General features: G+C 34.3%; 1 protein-coding gene across 3 annotated transcripts in view; it reads left to right on the forward strand.

The window, feature by feature from the left end:
• The window catches only part of LOC129939081 (proton-coupled zinc antiporter SLC30A2), a 222,710-nt gene that overhangs the window by 182,339 nt on the left and 21,266 nt on the right, over positions 1 to 19,105 (forward strand). For all 3 annotated transcript variants that reach the window (XM_056046950.1, XM_056046949.1, XM_056046951.1), the window contains 2 exons: positions 11,101 to 11,650; positions 12,034 to 12,181. In XM_056046950.1, the coding sequence (XP_055902925.1) occupies positions 11,101 to 11,650; positions 12,034 to 12,181 (698 nt within the window). The remainder of the gene's footprint in view (positions 1 to 11,100; positions 11,651 to 12,033; positions 12,182 to 19,105) is intronic.

Here is a 19,105-nt window from a genome sequence, read left to right on the forward strand (position 1 = left end):
AAATTTTTACCAAGTTTAAGTATTGTTTTTTTTTAGAGTTTTATTTTTTGTAAAAAAGTCAATTCGATTTTTTTTCAAAATTTTATCGAATGTTGAAAACAATATTTCTTATAAGATAAAATTAGTTTGAAGCCAATACTTTAAATTTTTGACAATTTTTGGGTCGAAAATCAATTTTTACCAACTTTTGTTAATTTTTTTTCGGTTGTTATTTTTTTGTAAAAAAACTGTCAATTCGATTTTTCTCAAAATTCGGCCTCATGTTTAAAACAAAATTTCTTTTAAGTAAAAATTAGTAAGAAGCTATTATCTCAAATTTTTGAAAAGATATTTGAGTTGAAAACCATTTTTTACCATTTTTTGTTAATTTTTTGTCGGTTTTTATTTTTTCTAAGAAAACTGTTAGTACGATTTTTTCAAAAATTTACTGAATGTTGTCAACAATATTTTTTAAAAGATGAAAGTAAATTAAAGCCAATATCTCAAAGGTTTGAAAAGATATTTGAGTCGAAAATCAATTTTTCCCAACTTTTATTAATTTTTTTTAGGTTTCTATTTTTTTGTAAAAAAAAACTGTCAATTCGATTTTTTCAACATTTTTCAGAATGTTGAAAACAATATTTCTTATAAGATAAAATAAGTTTGAAGCCTTAATTTCAAGTTTTTGAAAAGATATTTGAATCGATATTCAATTTTTATCAACTTTGCGTAATGTTTTTTTTAGATTTTTATTTTTTATAAAAAAAACTGTCAATTCGATTTCTCTAAAAATTTTATCAAATGGCAAAAACATTATTGTTCGTTGCACAAAATTGTTTTGGAGATAAAATCATATTTTAGTCGTAAAATTTTGGAGGTGACAAATTTTTGTTTCAGTTATTTTGATTTATAAAAAAAAATCGTTAAATGGAATTTTTTTCAAAAATATACTTCTTTGATATCACGTTACAAGATATTTAGGGCTAACCAAAATATTCACCTTTTTTTCAAACTGCTATGGTAAAAAAACCACCCACCCAATTTTCTTGAGAGCCCTTTCTGCATCTCGCTGCCTTATTATCTGTATAATAACATTTATTTGAAATCGATATCTCTTCTGATTATTGAGCTATGGACGACGAAAAAAACGTCGCGAATGTTCGGACGTACGAGCGTACGTACACACGCACGCACAGACATCTTTCTTAAATTTTTTTATTTCGACTCTAGGAACCTTGAAACGTCGAGAAATGTCAAAATTTTCAATTTGACAAATCCGACCCATTACAATAACTTCCTATGGGAAGTTAAAAATTGACGTTTCTCGACACTTCAAGGAGATAGACCGATATCGTGTTTGAGTGTTTCATATCTCAAGAGTTAGCAGATACATATATCGAGTTAAATAAATTTTGTATGATAGATAATAATACCCAAAGATAGAGAAAAGACTTTCAAAGAAATTGAGTGAATGTTTTTTGCTATAGTATTTTTAAAAAAAATTGACAAATTTGACTGACTCAAATACTTCTCGAATATTTACGCTAACTACTTTAATAAAAAGAGGCTGGGATACGACCCACACTGATAACTTCCCATCCCGTCTGTTTATTTGTCTTGCTTAAAAGTTTGTTGTGGTTCAACAATTTGTTAGTTGAATTATTCTTACAAATTTTAAAATTACCAACAATATTTTTCATATAAAGAAATAGTTTTATTTAAAAATCTAGTTTTGTTAAAAAGATTTTTAGTGGAAAACAAATTTTAACCAATTAACCAGGGACATTTTAAAATCTTAAAATACAGCACATATTTTTAAACAGACTCTTTGGATACATGAGCAATGGCGTCTGACTTAGTCGTGCATTTTACTTTCATTACAACAGTATCACTTATCACTGAGTTTACACGGCCCAAATCTGTATTTTTCAGGAGCCACCTAGAGGTGGTGTAATAAAGGGATGCCAACGATTGGTTTACATAGATCACCCTAAGATGACTCAAGTTATTCAATCAAATACAAACACCGGTTTGACTTCCACACTTGGCTACAACAGACCCTTTCTTGTGTACCGTACGATATATTACCGCGACTTTGAGTGTTGTGCAACCAGCACACCAGCCGCACGAACTTTTGCAGAACACATTTCCATATAAAAAGCGCACTGTTTGAACTGCTGTTTGGAATATAATTTTTCAACATTTCGCTACGCTTCGGGAAAGAGCTACATTTCGAAATAACCTGTGAGGTCTGTAAATAAATAAATAAATAAAGTGGCGCAACAGACCTTTGAGAACTAGGGCCTAGTGTAGTGACTTACAACTCTCAACCATTGCTGTGTGCGAGTATTGTTGACAGGAATGGAGAAATCATACAGTTTCAAGCTGATTCCGAACGACTTATTTAAGAAATCACTTTTTATGACAAGAATTACTTTTGAAGCATTTGTCAATTCCTCGCAAGATTCAAAATAATTCATTTTAATTAATTGAATCTTGAAACAATCTTAAAGCTAGACAAAAATGTATAAAACTAGCCTAATTAACCATAACTTACAACTAACTTACTGGTACTTACTCTAAGTTAAACAATAATACTTAATATTAATGCCTTTCGGCAATAAAATCCATTTTACTACAATTCCATTTTATTTATTTTTGTATTTATTAGAAAAAAAAACTAATTTTAATATATTTTTTCATTTTTACTTAAAAACTACTTTATATAAGGTCCTTAAACTTAAACTAAATATTCTACCTATAAACTACTTAAAACTAGAGCAACCACAGAAGCAAATCTAACTATCTAACATTTTTTTTTCTCTTTTTTTTTTCTTATTCCATGTTTTTTTTTTAAATTTTGTTTGTAATAATTTTTGTTTGTGCCACCATGCCTATTCTACTTAAAACTAAACGCTAAAACTATACAACAAGAATGTAAGCCGGCCAAGGCTTAAAACCTCCCATCCCGACTACCCACCATCAAGTGCCGATTAAAGCAACCAAAACTGGTTCTACTGCTTCACCCTATCAGTTCGGTCCCGTTCGGACACACCCCTACTGAACCGAAGGAGCTTTTCTCCGTCTTGTGGCATGACGTCCTGATTGTACAGGAGTTGCCTATCCACGGTTTGTCGTCTGACGGGGAAGATTAGCGAAACTGCCAATCTATTCTGTATCAGACCTCATTTGTCTAAAAAGAGAAATGCCTCTGGTGGAATGAAGCCGCTCAAGCGTGCACTCTCAAAATACTCGACGTTCGGATAGAAGGCCCAAAAAATAAATAGCGCTTGCAATGTGACCTCGAACGAGTTTTACCACGAAATTGTCAATTCTGTTGATTCGAGCCCCGTTGTATAGGACCTCGTTGTAGTAGTAATGTACGTAAGAACATTCCGCTGTTCGATATAAGCCGGTACAGCGTCGTAAACACTGCCGCTCGAACACCCGAAACTTCTCCATTTGGGAATGGGCAACGTTGAACCTCACATCCTGTAGGACAACCATAAACGATCAACGGCCGTAGGAGGCACATGCAGCAAATTACCTTCACTCTGGGGTCGAGCCGACTGCTGTAAAACAGCCTTTTCATCAACGCGAAGGCTCCTTTAGCCCTGGTCAGAGTATTATTTATATGTCTGTCGAAATAAAAATACTGATCTAACCACATACCGAGGTACTTCACTACACTTTTGCTAGCTAACGGCTGCCCGTGAAGATCAACGATGACCATCTTGCGTCAATTCTTGCACGTATCCCTCGTGACCCTATGAGATCCGGATGAGAATTGAAAATGAGCTGAAGCTCAATCTTCGTCACTAACAAGGGACTTGGTCCCCTTGCTCGGCGATTATAACATTTGCCAAGGAATCGTCATTGAACCGCATGAAACCGCGGTTCTCAGATCGCCATTGTGTCATATCATTTCGAAGGCAAAAGTGATTAAGTAGGGCTCTGTTTTCCAGATCGTGGTTGGGGCGAATGCTAACATTCACCTTGTACACTTGCTGGAAAGCAGCTCTTACCGCTTCCACTTTTTCCTTCGGATCTTCAATTATAAAAAAAGTCATTATCAAAGATGGCTTTTTCTGAACCTATTAGCGCTGTCGTCTCTTTTCTAGTCGTTTCTTTGGAGTTTCAGACTCGGAAGGTCATTGTCGTTCTTTTTCCTGAATATCTTGTTGATTTTAGGGAACATACTTGGGTCACTTGAGTGACCTGACCGGATCTTACGGTCCCAGTACTTCTTAATTGATATCATATAATTCTCCTTAATCAACAGATTGACATTTTTTATTGAAGACTTCAGTGTCCTAACCTCCAAGTTGTGTGGGCCTGTAAGTCGTCTGTATAAGTTTTTAAGTCTTGTCAGTAAGCCACTCCAGTCGGTCCCGTTCTTTTTACTTTGGTATTGTCCATTACATCGTTCGTTTTATTGTTTCGTCCATCTGTTGTAAATGTTGGTCAATTTCTGTATGTGTCAGGTTTCTGTTGTTTGGTGGGGCTATGTCACTCGAACGAAGTACTCTCGCTTAGGCGTTGGTGAAACGAGGCCTAACCATCACGCCACGGGTACTACAGTTTTTTTTGTTTAAACTACTATCTAACAAACGATATTGAAATTTTGTTAATCATAAATATCGTGTTTTCTAACAGAAGCCATAAATCAAAAAATAGATACAGCAAAAGTCTTGCTCAAATCATTTAACTCATCAATGATTTGTGTGGTGCTAAATATAGAAGTCGACTTATTTTGTTGGTGAGTACAAAAACCCTTAATCAGATAATTAAATCTCATGAAGACATGTTGTGGTTTTCTTGGAAACTATTTCTTAAAGCCTTTTTGTTGACTGTAAGTCAATAACTCTGATGGTGATGGGCGAGTTTGTCTATACGTTAGTTACGTACCCTACATATGTTTGTGATTTATAAACTTCTAAGATTTTTCACCAAACATACTCCTAAGCTCACTCTCCCCTTTTCATTAGTATTCCATCATGTAGTAGGTATAATAAATTTTCATTTCACCACCCCAATTCAATAAGACATATCAAATTGGACATACCTATACACATAAAGGACGAAAACTTCGAAGGTCAAAAATGAACAAATTCGTCTTCATAAACATTAGTTTCCTATAGATAGATACCCATATTTGGCTCTAGCCAATCAGCCACACCCGTTTTAGCAACCATCAGCCATAACGTCAAGGTACATATACATATAGATATATTTTTCTTACCATAAATCCTTCTTGAATAAAATGAAAAAAGTACCTACTAACATGAACTCAACAAATAAAACAAAACAAAATAAAGCCCCAATCCCTCTCACGAAAAAGTGTCAAACAAAAGTTTCTAAGTTTCCGCACCAGATCACCCCGCTAATGCCCTTGCTGCTTAACACAATTGTGTCCGCACATAACTCAAGCTATACCATCACTAAACACCTGGACCTGGAAGTTTGAAATTCGGTAATAATTCTTCTATCTTTCTTTCTATACATGAAGCATGTCCTTCAAACTATTTTTATACGAAAACGAGCATTAATAAATTTAATGCAATTCATCTTTGGGAATCAGCAAAGCTCAAGAAGTCAAGCACTATAAATACGGTGTGTGTGTGTGTGTGTTTACGAGTTAGACAGTTATAATTTGAGTTCAGTCATTTAAGGACTACAAAAGGACATAAATACCAATGTGTCTCTGTCTGGCTTTCTCTGATGGTGTTGTCGTTGAGGTCGAGTTCAAAATCCTAACAACTCAAGGACTTTATTACTTTATCTCTATAACGTAAGTCTATCAAAAGGACAAAGTACCTTATTAGGTACCTAAATAAAAAGGTTTTGTGTTGCATACAAGCGAATAAAAGTCGCATAACGAACATAATTTTGTTCGTGCAATCATAACGCAGCAGGGCAGCAGCGCAGCAGGCGACTAATTAAAACATTCTTGCGTAACTTCCATCATTCGAAGGATCATGGAACTAATCTGATGGTGATATAATCTTGTTTATAACCAAGCGACTTGGGTGTCCTTTTTGTACAATAAATCTCATATTGCAACACAAACACAAGTGAATGAAAAAAAGCTCTACATTTTATCTTTATTCAACCATAAGCATTGGGTACATATATGGCAAAAGAGTTACATCCTGCCTCCTACAAAAAGTTATCCCCGTTCGTCCTTTTTCCATATAACTTACTAACAAACTAACTAACTAACTGAGTTCATGTTACAGTTACTGATGCTGGGCAAAAGCTAAAAGCGTGTGGTGATATATGTTCGTTGTCAATTAAATCAGGACATGAGACTCTCGCTCTTGATTTTCTCAACAAAATCAAGGATGAGTCAAGTAAATTGTGGTGGGGGAGCGGGTGCAGGGTTGAGGTTTTGTACGATTTATAGAAATGGTGATGAAATGACTTTAAAACTTTCAGCGGTATAAACTCGGAGTTAGTTCAATTCATAGACTTAGAGTCGTCTCACACGAACATTTTCACCAGATTGCAGGTTCATGAGAGAGATGGTTATCGATAGAAGACACACCATAAGGAGTCATCTCGACTCGGTCCTTCTACTGTCTCCTCTAATTCTAAAATGGAAGATGCAGAAAATCAAATGAATCAGAATGCATCGGTTTGGTTTGATGGTTCCTTGCACGTTGCGTCTTAGGTCGTAACTCGTCGTATTCGTCGCCCTAGAAGCACACAACATATTGACTTAAACGAAACAATCTTTCTTCTGTTGAGAGGTGACAGCACCAGGACAAGGATGAGGATAAGGACGAACACGACAAAAGACAAAAGCCAAAGTCACGAGATACCAAGTCGTTAAATTCATTTCAAGTCTGATCTCTGACTGAGTGAACTTTATTATTATATAAGAAGATTCATAAAAGATGCCCCTTTTATATACTTTGTGTGATGTGAATGTGATGTGCCTGGATGATTTACAAAGTTAAACAAAGAAAGCGCCCATAATCCTTCTTTGGTCGTAAAGTTAACGACAATTAGTGTGACGAAATGTTGTTTGATAGCTGTTTTTTTTTTGCTGTTTTACTGAGAGGATTTTATTTAGTGAAGTTGGAAGTTCTTTTGTGATGTTGTATATGATTGGTGGTTTAAGGACTTCATTTTTGTTTGCTTGTTTGTTTGTTTGCTTGCTTGTTTGAAGCAGAGATATCAAAAAGTAAATGCTTTTTAACGTGCAAAGTTTTTGTCAATGATTAAGACGAGAACAACGACAATGATGACATCGTAGAGGGTATTGAGTTCGACAGAGATAAAAAAAAGGTTGTTTGTGTTATGTTTTTGTGGCTTGTTGGGTTTGATGTGTGTTTTTTTTAAAACAATGACAACAACTTAACTTGAATTAAGGTACTTGAAAATTTTAGGGATGTTGAAAGGAAAGTTCTTGAAATATAGAAATTTCCATTGAAGAGACAATAAAAAAAACGTAAAATATTGTATTTGAAACTTCGTTAGCCTTCCGCTTGAAGTTTATGTTTCTTTTTTTAAAACACTGTCAGACCCTTGCGTAAGAAAGACGAAAGAATTTTCAACAGAAAAAATTTGCTTAATTTTCTCATCTTTAGGTCTTTTTGCCCAAAACCGCATATCACCCAAATAAAAATGTCTTATCGCCAAAAATAATTTTATTAACATCTTGTTGTTGTACAATTTGTGCAATAGTACCGAACTTTTGGCCGTTTAAACTTTTTTGAGTTTTATAAAATTCCAAATAAAAAGAAGCTTTCGGTGTTATTGTTAAAAAAAATAAGATCAAAATATTAAAAATGTCATATCACCCATAAATTCTTTAGGCTTTAGGGCAAAATGACAACTAACAATTTGGGCGTTCCTTTATTTAAAATGTATTTGGCCGTTACGATATTCGCTTTAAGTGGGTTGGCGATTTGTTTTTTACCTTTTTAGGCTTTGTGAGCAATTTTGGTAAAAAGGTCTAACGTTATTTTAAAGATAGGAAGAATAAGGAATAAAGCCAATTGCCTTCAGATTAAATGCGATAATATCATAAGCAAGTTGTTCAAAAACTTAGAATAATCAAAGTGAAATTAAGTCTCTGTGTCATGAACTTTGAAACGAAAGCTGCAAAGATGAACATGAACAAATCATACTAGAACTGCAGTCAATGCTGAGGATATGGAAGGTACACTTCTGCAGACTGTATAACGTCGATGTCGAACAGAGCTTGGACTCAATATAGACGACGAAAGCCAACAATCCCATCTTCCTGATTTAGACGAAATAGGGATTGCCTTATCTAAGCTGGAGTCTAACAAAGTCACTGGAGCAAGATTGCCTTTCAAAGCAGCTAGATTTGGTCTGGAGCATGCAAAAACTTATCTATAATTATGGCGAAAGAAACATGTCCGATAAATGGAATCTCGATGGAAGCGAAAGGGATGACCGATACTGAAAAAAGGAGACTTTTAACTGCACCAACTAAAGATGAATCAGTCTCCTCAACAGCACATACAAAATATTTCCCGCTGTAATGTATGAACGTCTAAAGCACATCGTCAACAAAGTGATATGTCCCTATCAGTGTGATTTAGGACCAAAAAACAGTCGATACAAAAAATTCACATTACGGAAGATCCTGCAAAAAAAACCTAAGAACATAGAATCGACACCCACCATCTCTTCATCGATTTCAAGGCTGCATATGTTCGCATTTACAGTGACGAACTGTATAGAGCCACGTTTTGCATCCCTGCCGTTTTGTGCAAGATGAATTCGCTCTGCTCCATATGGTACAACTTACCCAAACATTTCGATGTCAAAAAAGGCTTTAGATAAGGTGATGCGATTTTTTTAATCGGAAGAATCGTGATGGTAATAGGACTTTTGTGAGTATTGAGACAGAGACGGCCACTCATCTCATCGAACAGTGGAGCATATCTTTACATAGCTTTAGCGAAAGTAAGATTTGATATTTCAAAAGCATTTGATAGCGTTTGGCATCAAGCTCTCTTTTCGAAAATGCCTGCTTTCGGTTTTCATGAATCCCTACTTCATTGGATTAGTAATTACCTTTCGCATCGTTCAATACAAGTTGTATTGGATTCAAGTCTGAAAATTACAAAATAAATGCTGGTGTGCCCCAGGGCTCTATTCTATCTCCAACACTCTTTTTAATTTTTATTAATGATCTCCTTTCGCTGAATATAGTACTCTTAGATTTTCATATTCGTTTTCAGGTTCACATCCCTCTTCTTCGGATGTGGAACTGGAACATCAAAATATAATAAGCTCATTAAATTCCAACCTAAACAGCATTGTACAATGGGGAATAAAAAACAATGCTTGTACAATGCTTCAAAAAACCCAATGCTGATCTCCATTTACTGAGTATGTATATCAACAACCACCTTTATGGAAGGATCACATATGCGATGTTGCCAAAATGCCGCAAGATGTTTGGGTTGAACAAGCAGTTTTTCTCCACCTCTGATCTGGCTTTTATCTACAAAACTTGTATACGTCCAAAGCTTGAGTATAACTCTCATCTTTGGGCTGGTGCACCTGCAACCTTCTTAAGCTTCTTGGGCAGTATTGAACGTAGAGCATTTAGATTGATTGGTGATATACGTCGCTTGAACATCGTCGATATTTGTCACCCTATTTTCCCTATTTATTTTAACGGTTTAATCTCTAGCGAAATAACCAGTTGCATTTCTCCCCTTAAACAGTCCAACATTAATACTCGCGCTTCTAGGAATGCTCATCAGTATACCCTCGAGTCCAACTTCGGTCGTATTGTCAAGTACAGGGATTCATTCTTTAGCCGTACTACGCTAATGTGGAATGCCTTTCCACACTTTGTCTTTCCCTGTCATTGCAATATTCAGGAATTCAAAACTTTCTCCCACTTTCCTAGTTCTCACACTGTGTCTTAATAATAAGGAAAGTATTATCCCTTTGAGTGTGCGCTTATTATAAAAAAAAGCAATTGAATAGTAGGTCTCTCTAGTAACCTAAGTTTCCCTATAGAACCTAATCATCCCCGTCTGACTAAGATGAAAGCACTTTGAGTCGTCTCGAAAAAAAGTTCTTTGAGTGATCTACGGGCCAGTATGCATTAAAGGAAATGGTAGGATAAGATGAAACATCGAACTGTTCAGCTATGTAAACTCAGCCAGAAGTATAAAAGTCCAACGCATGGCTGTGTCACGTAGAACGCATGGAAACCATGGAAATCCACGCTCACAGGACAAAGCAGTAGAGGGAGGCCGTGAATCAGGCCTCTCGCATGAATGGAAAGTGACCTCTCGCAACTTGAAGAGCTCAACTAAAGGCCCTCAGCTATAGGTTCCGATCTAGTTTGTTGGGTGTGACCTTAGTTTACACAGGACTGTAGGGCAACCTTAAGTAAGAAAGTGTCTATGGCTACATTTACATCAATGTTTTCCGGACTTCTTACGCACTTTTCTAAAAATATTTACAGAAAGCTTACTGCGGATGAACAAAGTAATTTTGTTCTTAATTTTGATGCCATTTCAAGTTCTGCTAAGACTTTTAATAAGACTTAGAATCTTAAAGTTTTTTTAATAAGGTATTTGGTATTCAAATTTTTATAAATAGAACTTAAAAACATTTGATTGTGCTTTCATTTTCAATTGTTACCATATAATAGCAAAAAACATTACAAAATTTGCAAACTTTGACAGTAAAAATAGTTTCGCAAATTTGCAAATTCTGCTAATGCAATTTTTAGACAGCCAAATGAATTAAATTTCATTAAATTTGTTGAGGCAATCAGGTAAACTATAATAAAAATAAAATCGCATAGTAATAAATATTTTAAGGTAAAATGAAATTTTGCGAAACGTAAAATTTTCCTGTCAAATAACCAAAAGTAAGATCTTTAATTCTCAAATTTAAAAATCAAGAGAAATTTTATTCAAGTTCTACAGTATTCCATTTCATTAAAGTTGTAAAGTGCGAACTTTAAATTTATATTTGCGATTGCAAAACGTTGAGAAATGGGGGAAACTCACATTTTTCACATACATCACAATTAATTAAATTGGTTTATTAGCTCAACAAAAAAACAAAACAAATAAATAAAACAAATCTTCTTTAATCTTCTTGCAGCATGGGATTCCAATTGCAGCATTCGCATTCCCATGGTGGCGGTGCTGTTTCGAGTGGTGCCGGTCACGGCCAGGCACATGGTGGTGACACTACAAAGACAAAGAAACCATCATTAACAGAAGCAGCAGAAGTTCCTTCCATTCGTTCAATTGATTCTCTTCCATATCCAGTGGCACCACCACCAACAAGAATACCAACACCAGGATCATCTACAACGCCATCGGCCATTTTACATAATTCTGAAAATGGTCTTATCTTGGCCGAAACAAATCTCTCTACAAACAAAAAGACATACTCCTACCAAAATAGCGATGGTCATGAGCATGATATAGGACTAGCAGCAGGACCTACAAACGAAGTCGAGAATATTAATGTACGCGCCGCACTCATTCATGTCGTGGGCGATGTCCTGCAGAGTGTCGGTGTATTCCTCGCCGCAGTGGTGATTTATTTCAAGCCCGAATGGGCTATTGCGGATCCAATTTGTACATTTGTGTTCTCTGTGATTGTCCTGTTTACAACGTTCTCCATTATGAAAGACGCACTTTTGGTAAGCCAAACCACCACACCGAACTCCCCATTGTAGTATTTTAGTATAGTTGTTGCGATGATGGGTTATAATGCCACGCTGCCTCTACTACGTCAACCCAACCAAAAGACACAACACTACACGAGACGAGACGAGACTGAATTGTTTTAATTTTCCATCCCAATTTGTCAAATCCTTGTAGTTCGTATGTCTATAGTAAGTTCGAGTTCTTATTTGGTACTGGAACTTGCAAACAAGTGTAGTGGCAAGGAAGTCCTCGTCATGATGGTTGGCGACGCTATGAGACGGCGGCTGTAGCGTTATATATCCTTGTTGAATGTACCTTTGGCAATAATTTTTCATGTATTCTTTTTTATTTTGTTTTTCTTTTTTGACAAATATAGGTCCTTATGGAGGGTTCACCCAGCTATTTACATTACACCGAAGTTATGGAATTATTTTTAAATATTCAGGGTGTAGAACGTGTGCACAACCTGAGGATATGGGCCTTGAGTATTAATAAAATTGCACTCTCCGCACATTTGGCTGTTGGTAAGTTCAAAATTCTCCACTTATGTACCTTCTTACATCACATATCTTAAGAATTTAAGTTAACCTCGTTAAATATGATGAAAAAAAAACTTCCCAAAACCAACAATCATCACATAAGGGAAGACCCAAGGTCTTAAACGACGTTGAAATAGTTTGTATCCTTTTTGTAAGACCTATTTTTACACTGTGACTAGGGCTAATTTACCTAAAATTTCATAGGTATAAGTTATAAATCTTTTATATATATATCAAATTTACCCTTTTCTGAGTCAAGGCATATGTAGTGTTAAAATTTAAAGTCCCACCGCGACACTTTAATTTATCGCACAGCACAACACGAAACATGGCAGTGAGACTCCAAAGTCATCTTACAGCGTGAATCCTGAAAACTAAAACATGACTGAAAATTGTGAAAACATGTGTACTGACTTGAGTTTGTATTATGGTGTAGTATAGTGTAGAAGAGGGAGTGTTAGTTTAAGTATGTGTGGGACAGTTAGTTAGCTAGCTTCCTTTGATTTTACCTCGTACTCTGTTTATGTGTCCCAAGGACAATTTGATATTCTAAAAGTAATAATAATAATAAAGTTTCACTATCGTTTATGTTCTTATGTTGTATAGGCAAGGTAATGGTGGTTATAAGAGCAAACAAAGAAGATACAGTGTATTTTTTGGTTCATTGTGTTATGTTGAAGGACGATTTCACCAGGTCTTTCATGTGGAAAATGTGACGTTTTGGTTTTAATAATCAAATAATTACTTACAAACTTTGGGGTTTGCTTTCTCAGAAAATAATAATTATCAATATTTTAAACGTTTTTTAAATTTGGAAAAATAATAATGATTTTTGGAAGACAAATCTTTGCTTTCAATTTTTTTGTTTACTATTTTGTGGGTGTTACAAAATGTGTATTAAATCATGACTCAAACCATGTTTTTTAAATAAGTTCAGATTCATTTCCGAACGATCGAAATTGGTTTGTTTCAACTTTGCTAAACTAAATTTTAAAATTGAAAAGTTAAAATGTTTCACCGGATTCAAATACAATGAATTCGTGTTTTGAAAAGTAGCGAAGTTAGATTGTGTTTATTAAGATCAAATCTCCATTGTAAAAATTGGTGAATCATATCTACATAATACTGCAAAATATCAAACCTTTTCATTTTTATGAAAAAAAACTACCACAAAGTGAAATGTTTTGTTATTTTGCAAAATATATTTTCTTTTGTTTCACCAAAAAATAAACTTCGCAAATTATATATAGAATTTTGTGAAACTTTTCAGTAATAAGCAAGTTTCGAATCTTATGGTTTACGCTTTGATTTATCTCAATTTCACAAATGTCTGATTTTTTAGAAGTTTTGTAATCCATCGAAATCGTAGCCATTCTTAGATGCAGCGCCGGATTAAGATTTTTTGAGCCCCAGGCTTGAAGAGTAAATGGTGCCCCCTTCATACAAAATTAAATACATACTCAAGAAAACAAATTACAACGAATTCCATAAAACTAAAATTAATTTTATTTATACTGGTAGTTACAAGAATCACACGAAACGCTGGGCACAGGCTAAAACTTAACTTATCGATAATAATATAAAAAGCGTTTATTTGAAACTTATCCTTCGAGCTTAAATCATCAGGTAGAATTTCCTTAGAACGCATTTTAGTAGTGTCGAAATTATCACGTATATTCTCCAGTTGATCGGACAATGATCTATACAAATTCGAGCATGTCAGTAGTGTTACGTATTCGCTTTTCTGAACCTTACTGACTTTTTGAAAACTTTGTAAATCCAAATCACAAGCATTAAGACAAATTCTAGTTCATTCATTTTGTTTAGTAGATCACCAGCTTCCTTTCTAGCATCGCCTTTTAAGAGCAGATTTTTTGCCATCTACTAGTTGATGCAGAAAAAGAATTGTAAAACGAGTGTACGACAGAAAAAAATTCATAGACATACATAGACTGCATGTAGATTTGTCAGTAGAATTTGCTGTTGCATCCCTTTATACTGACCGGACATAACCAAAAACGTTAAGAAGTGTTCAATAGGCAGGCCATCTTCAAACATACCGCCTAAAAATACTCAATTGATCCACATGAGACAAATCTGGCGTAGAATCTACAGACGAGCTAAAATACCCAGAAATTTGTATCTGTTTAATGATTTCCTAACGAGCCCTTTTGAGCCATTATTTCAATCAATTCCTCATACACAGTTCTTCATCATCGCTTCTTAATGAGAACTCGATTTTTCATGATTATTTATTAAATTCACATTTTTGCAATCAGAAAAACCTTCACGATTTATTAAAGTTATTCCTGGTCTACTGAAATCAGGAAATAGCTTACAATAAAAGCAGAACAATACTCCTTTTGAGATGTAATACAAAATCCATTCACGTTGATAGTTTTCGCCATTTGCTTTTTTACCAATAAAATAAGACGATTGGCAAAAAAGGACCATCATGATTATTGCACTTGCTAGGTCCAGAGACGATCCAATATTCAATATCATCAGCGGAAAACTTACTCCAGGGTCAGGATTTGTATTTTCATCAGCTCTTTTATTTCATTCGTTTCATTTCCCGATTTTCCATTGTTTATCATACTGTCCGATCCAGATGGAACGTCATCTACATTTCCATGAGTACCTTAATTTGAAGATTTGTTAAAATCTATTATCCATTTTAATTTTATGAGTAATAAAGATTCAGTTGCTTCTACTTACTTTTATGGTCCCTTTTTCGTGATGGCCCAGGTCAGGGCCTGGTTGGCCTAAGGGTAAATCCTGGGCTGCTTGGATGGAATTCGATAGTTCATAGCAAAGCAAGGTATCTTTCGAAAAACTGTTGTCAATAAAGCGAAAAACTTAAAATTAGTGACCAAAGAGTAGTGAAACTAAAAATAAACTTCGATACCGAAAATGATTTTTCGACAGAAGAGAGTTTTCGGTTAACGAAAACAAGTTATTGCTTAAAATTAGACATAAACTACAATTCAATAGCCAAAGGATTATTAGTTTTAGTCCCTTGCAACAACTTTTGTGAACACTACAATGGGCTGAGAATGATGGAGCCCAATATCACGGTAGTACATCTATTTAAAGAATAAGCAAAGCAACCGTAATAGAATGTCGAATATAAGCATTGATAAATTTCTCTCTAACACCATTTGCTGGGCACAAAATTTTTCAAACATTGATTTAAAAATGTTTACCCAAGGATATATTGATTCACAATCTAAGATTGTCCATTCAAATTACAAAGTTGTATTTCAAATCAGTGAAACATTTTTACTTTTCACTTTTTAAATAAATTCTGAAAAATTAAAAAGCGAAAAGTCGAGAAGTTCAAAATTTTCTAGAAAAATATTTTTTTTAAGACTAATTCTAAAATTACGACATTTCAAGCAGACTTAATCAGTGATCCCGATATCTAACTTTGGAAATTTTACTTACTTTTGTACGTAAGACAAATTTTTCAAAAATGTTGTTCAACATTCCCTGAAAAATGTGGAACACAGAAAGTATCCTGAATAATTCAAAAAATATTTTGAAATAAAAAATCATTGCATTAATTTGTCAAAAGTCTAATCATAAATTTTTAAATGTTCATTACAGAAAAAAAAAACTTAAACTTTAAACTTGTCTAAACAAAACTGTCTTATTCTGATTTTGAAATTTAAGTGGCTTTTTAAATATTTTAAAAATCTTTGAACAAATTGTCGCTACCAATGATTTTCAACCATTAATGCCTAGCAGAGAAAACGGAATTATAGAATTTAAAAAACAGAAGTCGAAAGGTTACCAAATTGAATAAACTGTATTGCTCTGATTCCATTATTAAGCATATTTTGCGGTATTAATAAATATTGAAACTTATAGGTTTTGGGAAGAAAGAATTTAGTACCGATTCGAATACTTTAAATGATACAGTAACAAGATTTGACCTTGTTTTGAGTAGTTCCTTAGAATAGAGTCCTACTTTATACTCGGTCCCAAATTGATAAGTACTGGTATGAAGAAATGAGTTTATACCGATTTAAGTACTTGTTGTAGAACTGGTGCCGATAATAATGTTGACATGAAATAAGCAATGTACAAATTAAAGGAGAGAGTTAGCTTGATTTTTCAATTTTGCGGTTCCTGCAACATTTTAAAGTGCGTACATAAAAATCCAGGGGAGTCATTCCGTAAAACGATTATAGTTTAACGATAGTGTTTTGACGATAGTCTCACTTCACGTTAGACGATACTCGTCAAAGTGATATCGTAAAAACTATAGCGTTTGCACGATAGCTAAATAGGTATCATCTGAATACCGTTATGGAGATAGTTAAGAGATAAATCAGACACTCTATCTCATTTAACCTATGTGTAAGCATTTTCGTTTTTTATTTCTAACTTGTCGGCAAATAATTTAAACCATTTTAGTTTTGTTCAAAGTTTTTTAAAAGAGGCCTTTATAAAGATATTGGAAATAATGAATTTGCCATACGGTTTTCTGTGACTATTAAAACTTTGAGAGGCTGAGAGTACCAATGTTCTTGCACGAAGCACATTATACAAAAAAGTTTCAGACATATGTAAATAACTTACATGTTGAAATTATAGATACATCGTTGGCAAAAAATAAAAACTGTAACAATAAGAATAAACACCGCAAAATAGTTGGTAAGTTTCGTAAAAAGCTATTTGTTGCAAATTTTCATAACTATCCAGACAAAAACCAAGGTTAATAACATTTTCAAGTTATCGAAGAAGCATTATCATTTGTTGAGTTTATTTTCACATTTATCTTATCTTGTACTAAAAATGATAGACGAGACGATAGTGACAAAGTTACTTAAAGCAAATTGTTGATGATATCGTTAATGATAATCGTTTTGAAAATTTTGGAATGTCTCCCCAATATTTTTCTAACATCTTGCAGAATTGTTATATTTATAAGACATTTAAGCATGATTTTCGAAGCTTTTTATTTTTTTACTTACATTTTTTGTATTTAATTGACATGTACTCGTATGACATCAAAAACAAGTAAAAATTGTTCCAATTCTTTATGACTTATTCTTTAAAATAATAAGGGTTATGTGACTTGTGATTCACTTAAAATTGCTATACTATTTTCTTGGAAATTCAGATTCAACAGTATACATTTTTTAATTTGACATCTAATTGTCTGTGTTTTCTATCTAAAATTATTCTTCTTAAGCCTAGTGTGGTTCTTGGTCGGATTAACTCTTACTCTAGAATAAAAATATCTTAATAGCTTGAACACTTTATTTGGGCGATTTTTAAACGAACTGCCACTTTGTATACCGAAACAAATTGGGTTATATACTTTTAAAATGTATTCCAGAAGTGTTACCAAGTTATCAGTCAGATTTGATGTTGTTTACAATCTTGAATGGGTCAATTTCCTCAGATTCCTGTTTCGGAGATTTATAGGAATCCTTTTATAGAGTTTGAAATAAATATATGTCATTCGTATTTTTTATATTCTTGATACCTGGAAATTGTATAAACAGATAGTTTGTTTAGGTCTAGGCTTATGTCTGAAAAGAAGGAATTTATCAAATCGACTATTTTGTTCATTGTCTAAGATTATAAGAAACTACCTCTGTGAGCATTAACATGCTTTTGCTCAAGTCATTTTGTAAACAGAAAACCTCTTTTCAATGTTATGTTACTTTGAACCAAAAGCCTGGTTAAAATTTCGTCGTTTCATCTATTATTAAAAAACAACAACAATTCCATTAAAAATACAAGAAAGTCATAATTTCCTTGTAGTTTTAATAGCCAGTCCGATCGCATTTTTGCAAACTCTAGAGTTAATGAAGGGAGCCATCTTGGTCTTTTGATATTATTGTCTTAACTATTAACGACTTTATTAATACTAATGACGATTCATTGATGACATAAGAATAGTGAAGACTATTTTTATCCATGTGATTCTTACATACGATATATTACTCCAAAACGATCTTTACTCATTTCATACTTGGTGTGACAAAGTGTTTTACAACTCATCGTTGCTTAACGCCAATTTATAACATTCACCAATTCAAAGTAATAACTGCGAGTACTTCCTTCCCCAACTAACAGTCTGCATGAATCAGCTCATTAACCAGGTTAATTCATAACCTGGTTTCATTACGCGTTGGTCTTACGAATTCTCACTCTCAAAGAATTGAATCTATACAACACAAATTTTTAACTTCCAATAGGAAGTTATTTTGATTTGCTTTCGGTCGTCTTCCTTGGGTGATATTCTAAACTGTTCATACCACCTTATCAAGATCGTTAAAAACTTACTAATCCATAAACTCTTCAAGAGCAACACGAAGTCACTGATTTTTTCTTTGTACATCGTCTTTAAGCTGTAGATTGACAATTTCTGTTGTTGCGTTTGCTGTGTGGCACATAGTGCCGTCCTGCTGGAACCACATGGTTCCCTTAGGCCATACGAAATTAGTCATCATTGCTATGTAGCGCTCGCTGTTGACCTGACAGCCTCAATGACGTAGTTTTCAAAAAAGGACGGACAAATTACACCGCCGCCGCGGCTGGACCGAAACCCACCCAAAACATAACTTTTTGAGGATGCTTTATAACCTGGTGAAACTCGGTGTGGGTTGGTGTCGTCTGATATACTGCAATTTTGCTTGTTAACACAGCCATTCATCTAAAAGATGATTTTTCTTTCAAACGGTTCGAAGCCCAGTCAGCGAAAAAACGGCGGCGTTGTCTGGTTCAGGGTCTTGAACGGGTCCCGAAGCAAATTTGTCATGCTGAAGTCTGTGAAAGGTCGAGTTCTTGTGCACTGCGAGGAATAGACTGCCTCGGGTTCTAATGTACACTTTCACGGACCACAGCGATGTTCTCTGCCGATCTTGCGTTCAGTGAACGTACGGGTGT

Source organism: Eupeodes corollae, chromosome 1, assembly GCF_945859685.1.
Source record: "Eupeodes corollae chromosome 1, idEupCoro1.1, whole genome shotgun sequence".
In the NCBI taxonomy this organism is placed as follows: domain Eukaryota; kingdom Metazoa; phylum Arthropoda; class Insecta; order Diptera; family Syrphidae; genus Eupeodes; species Eupeodes corollae.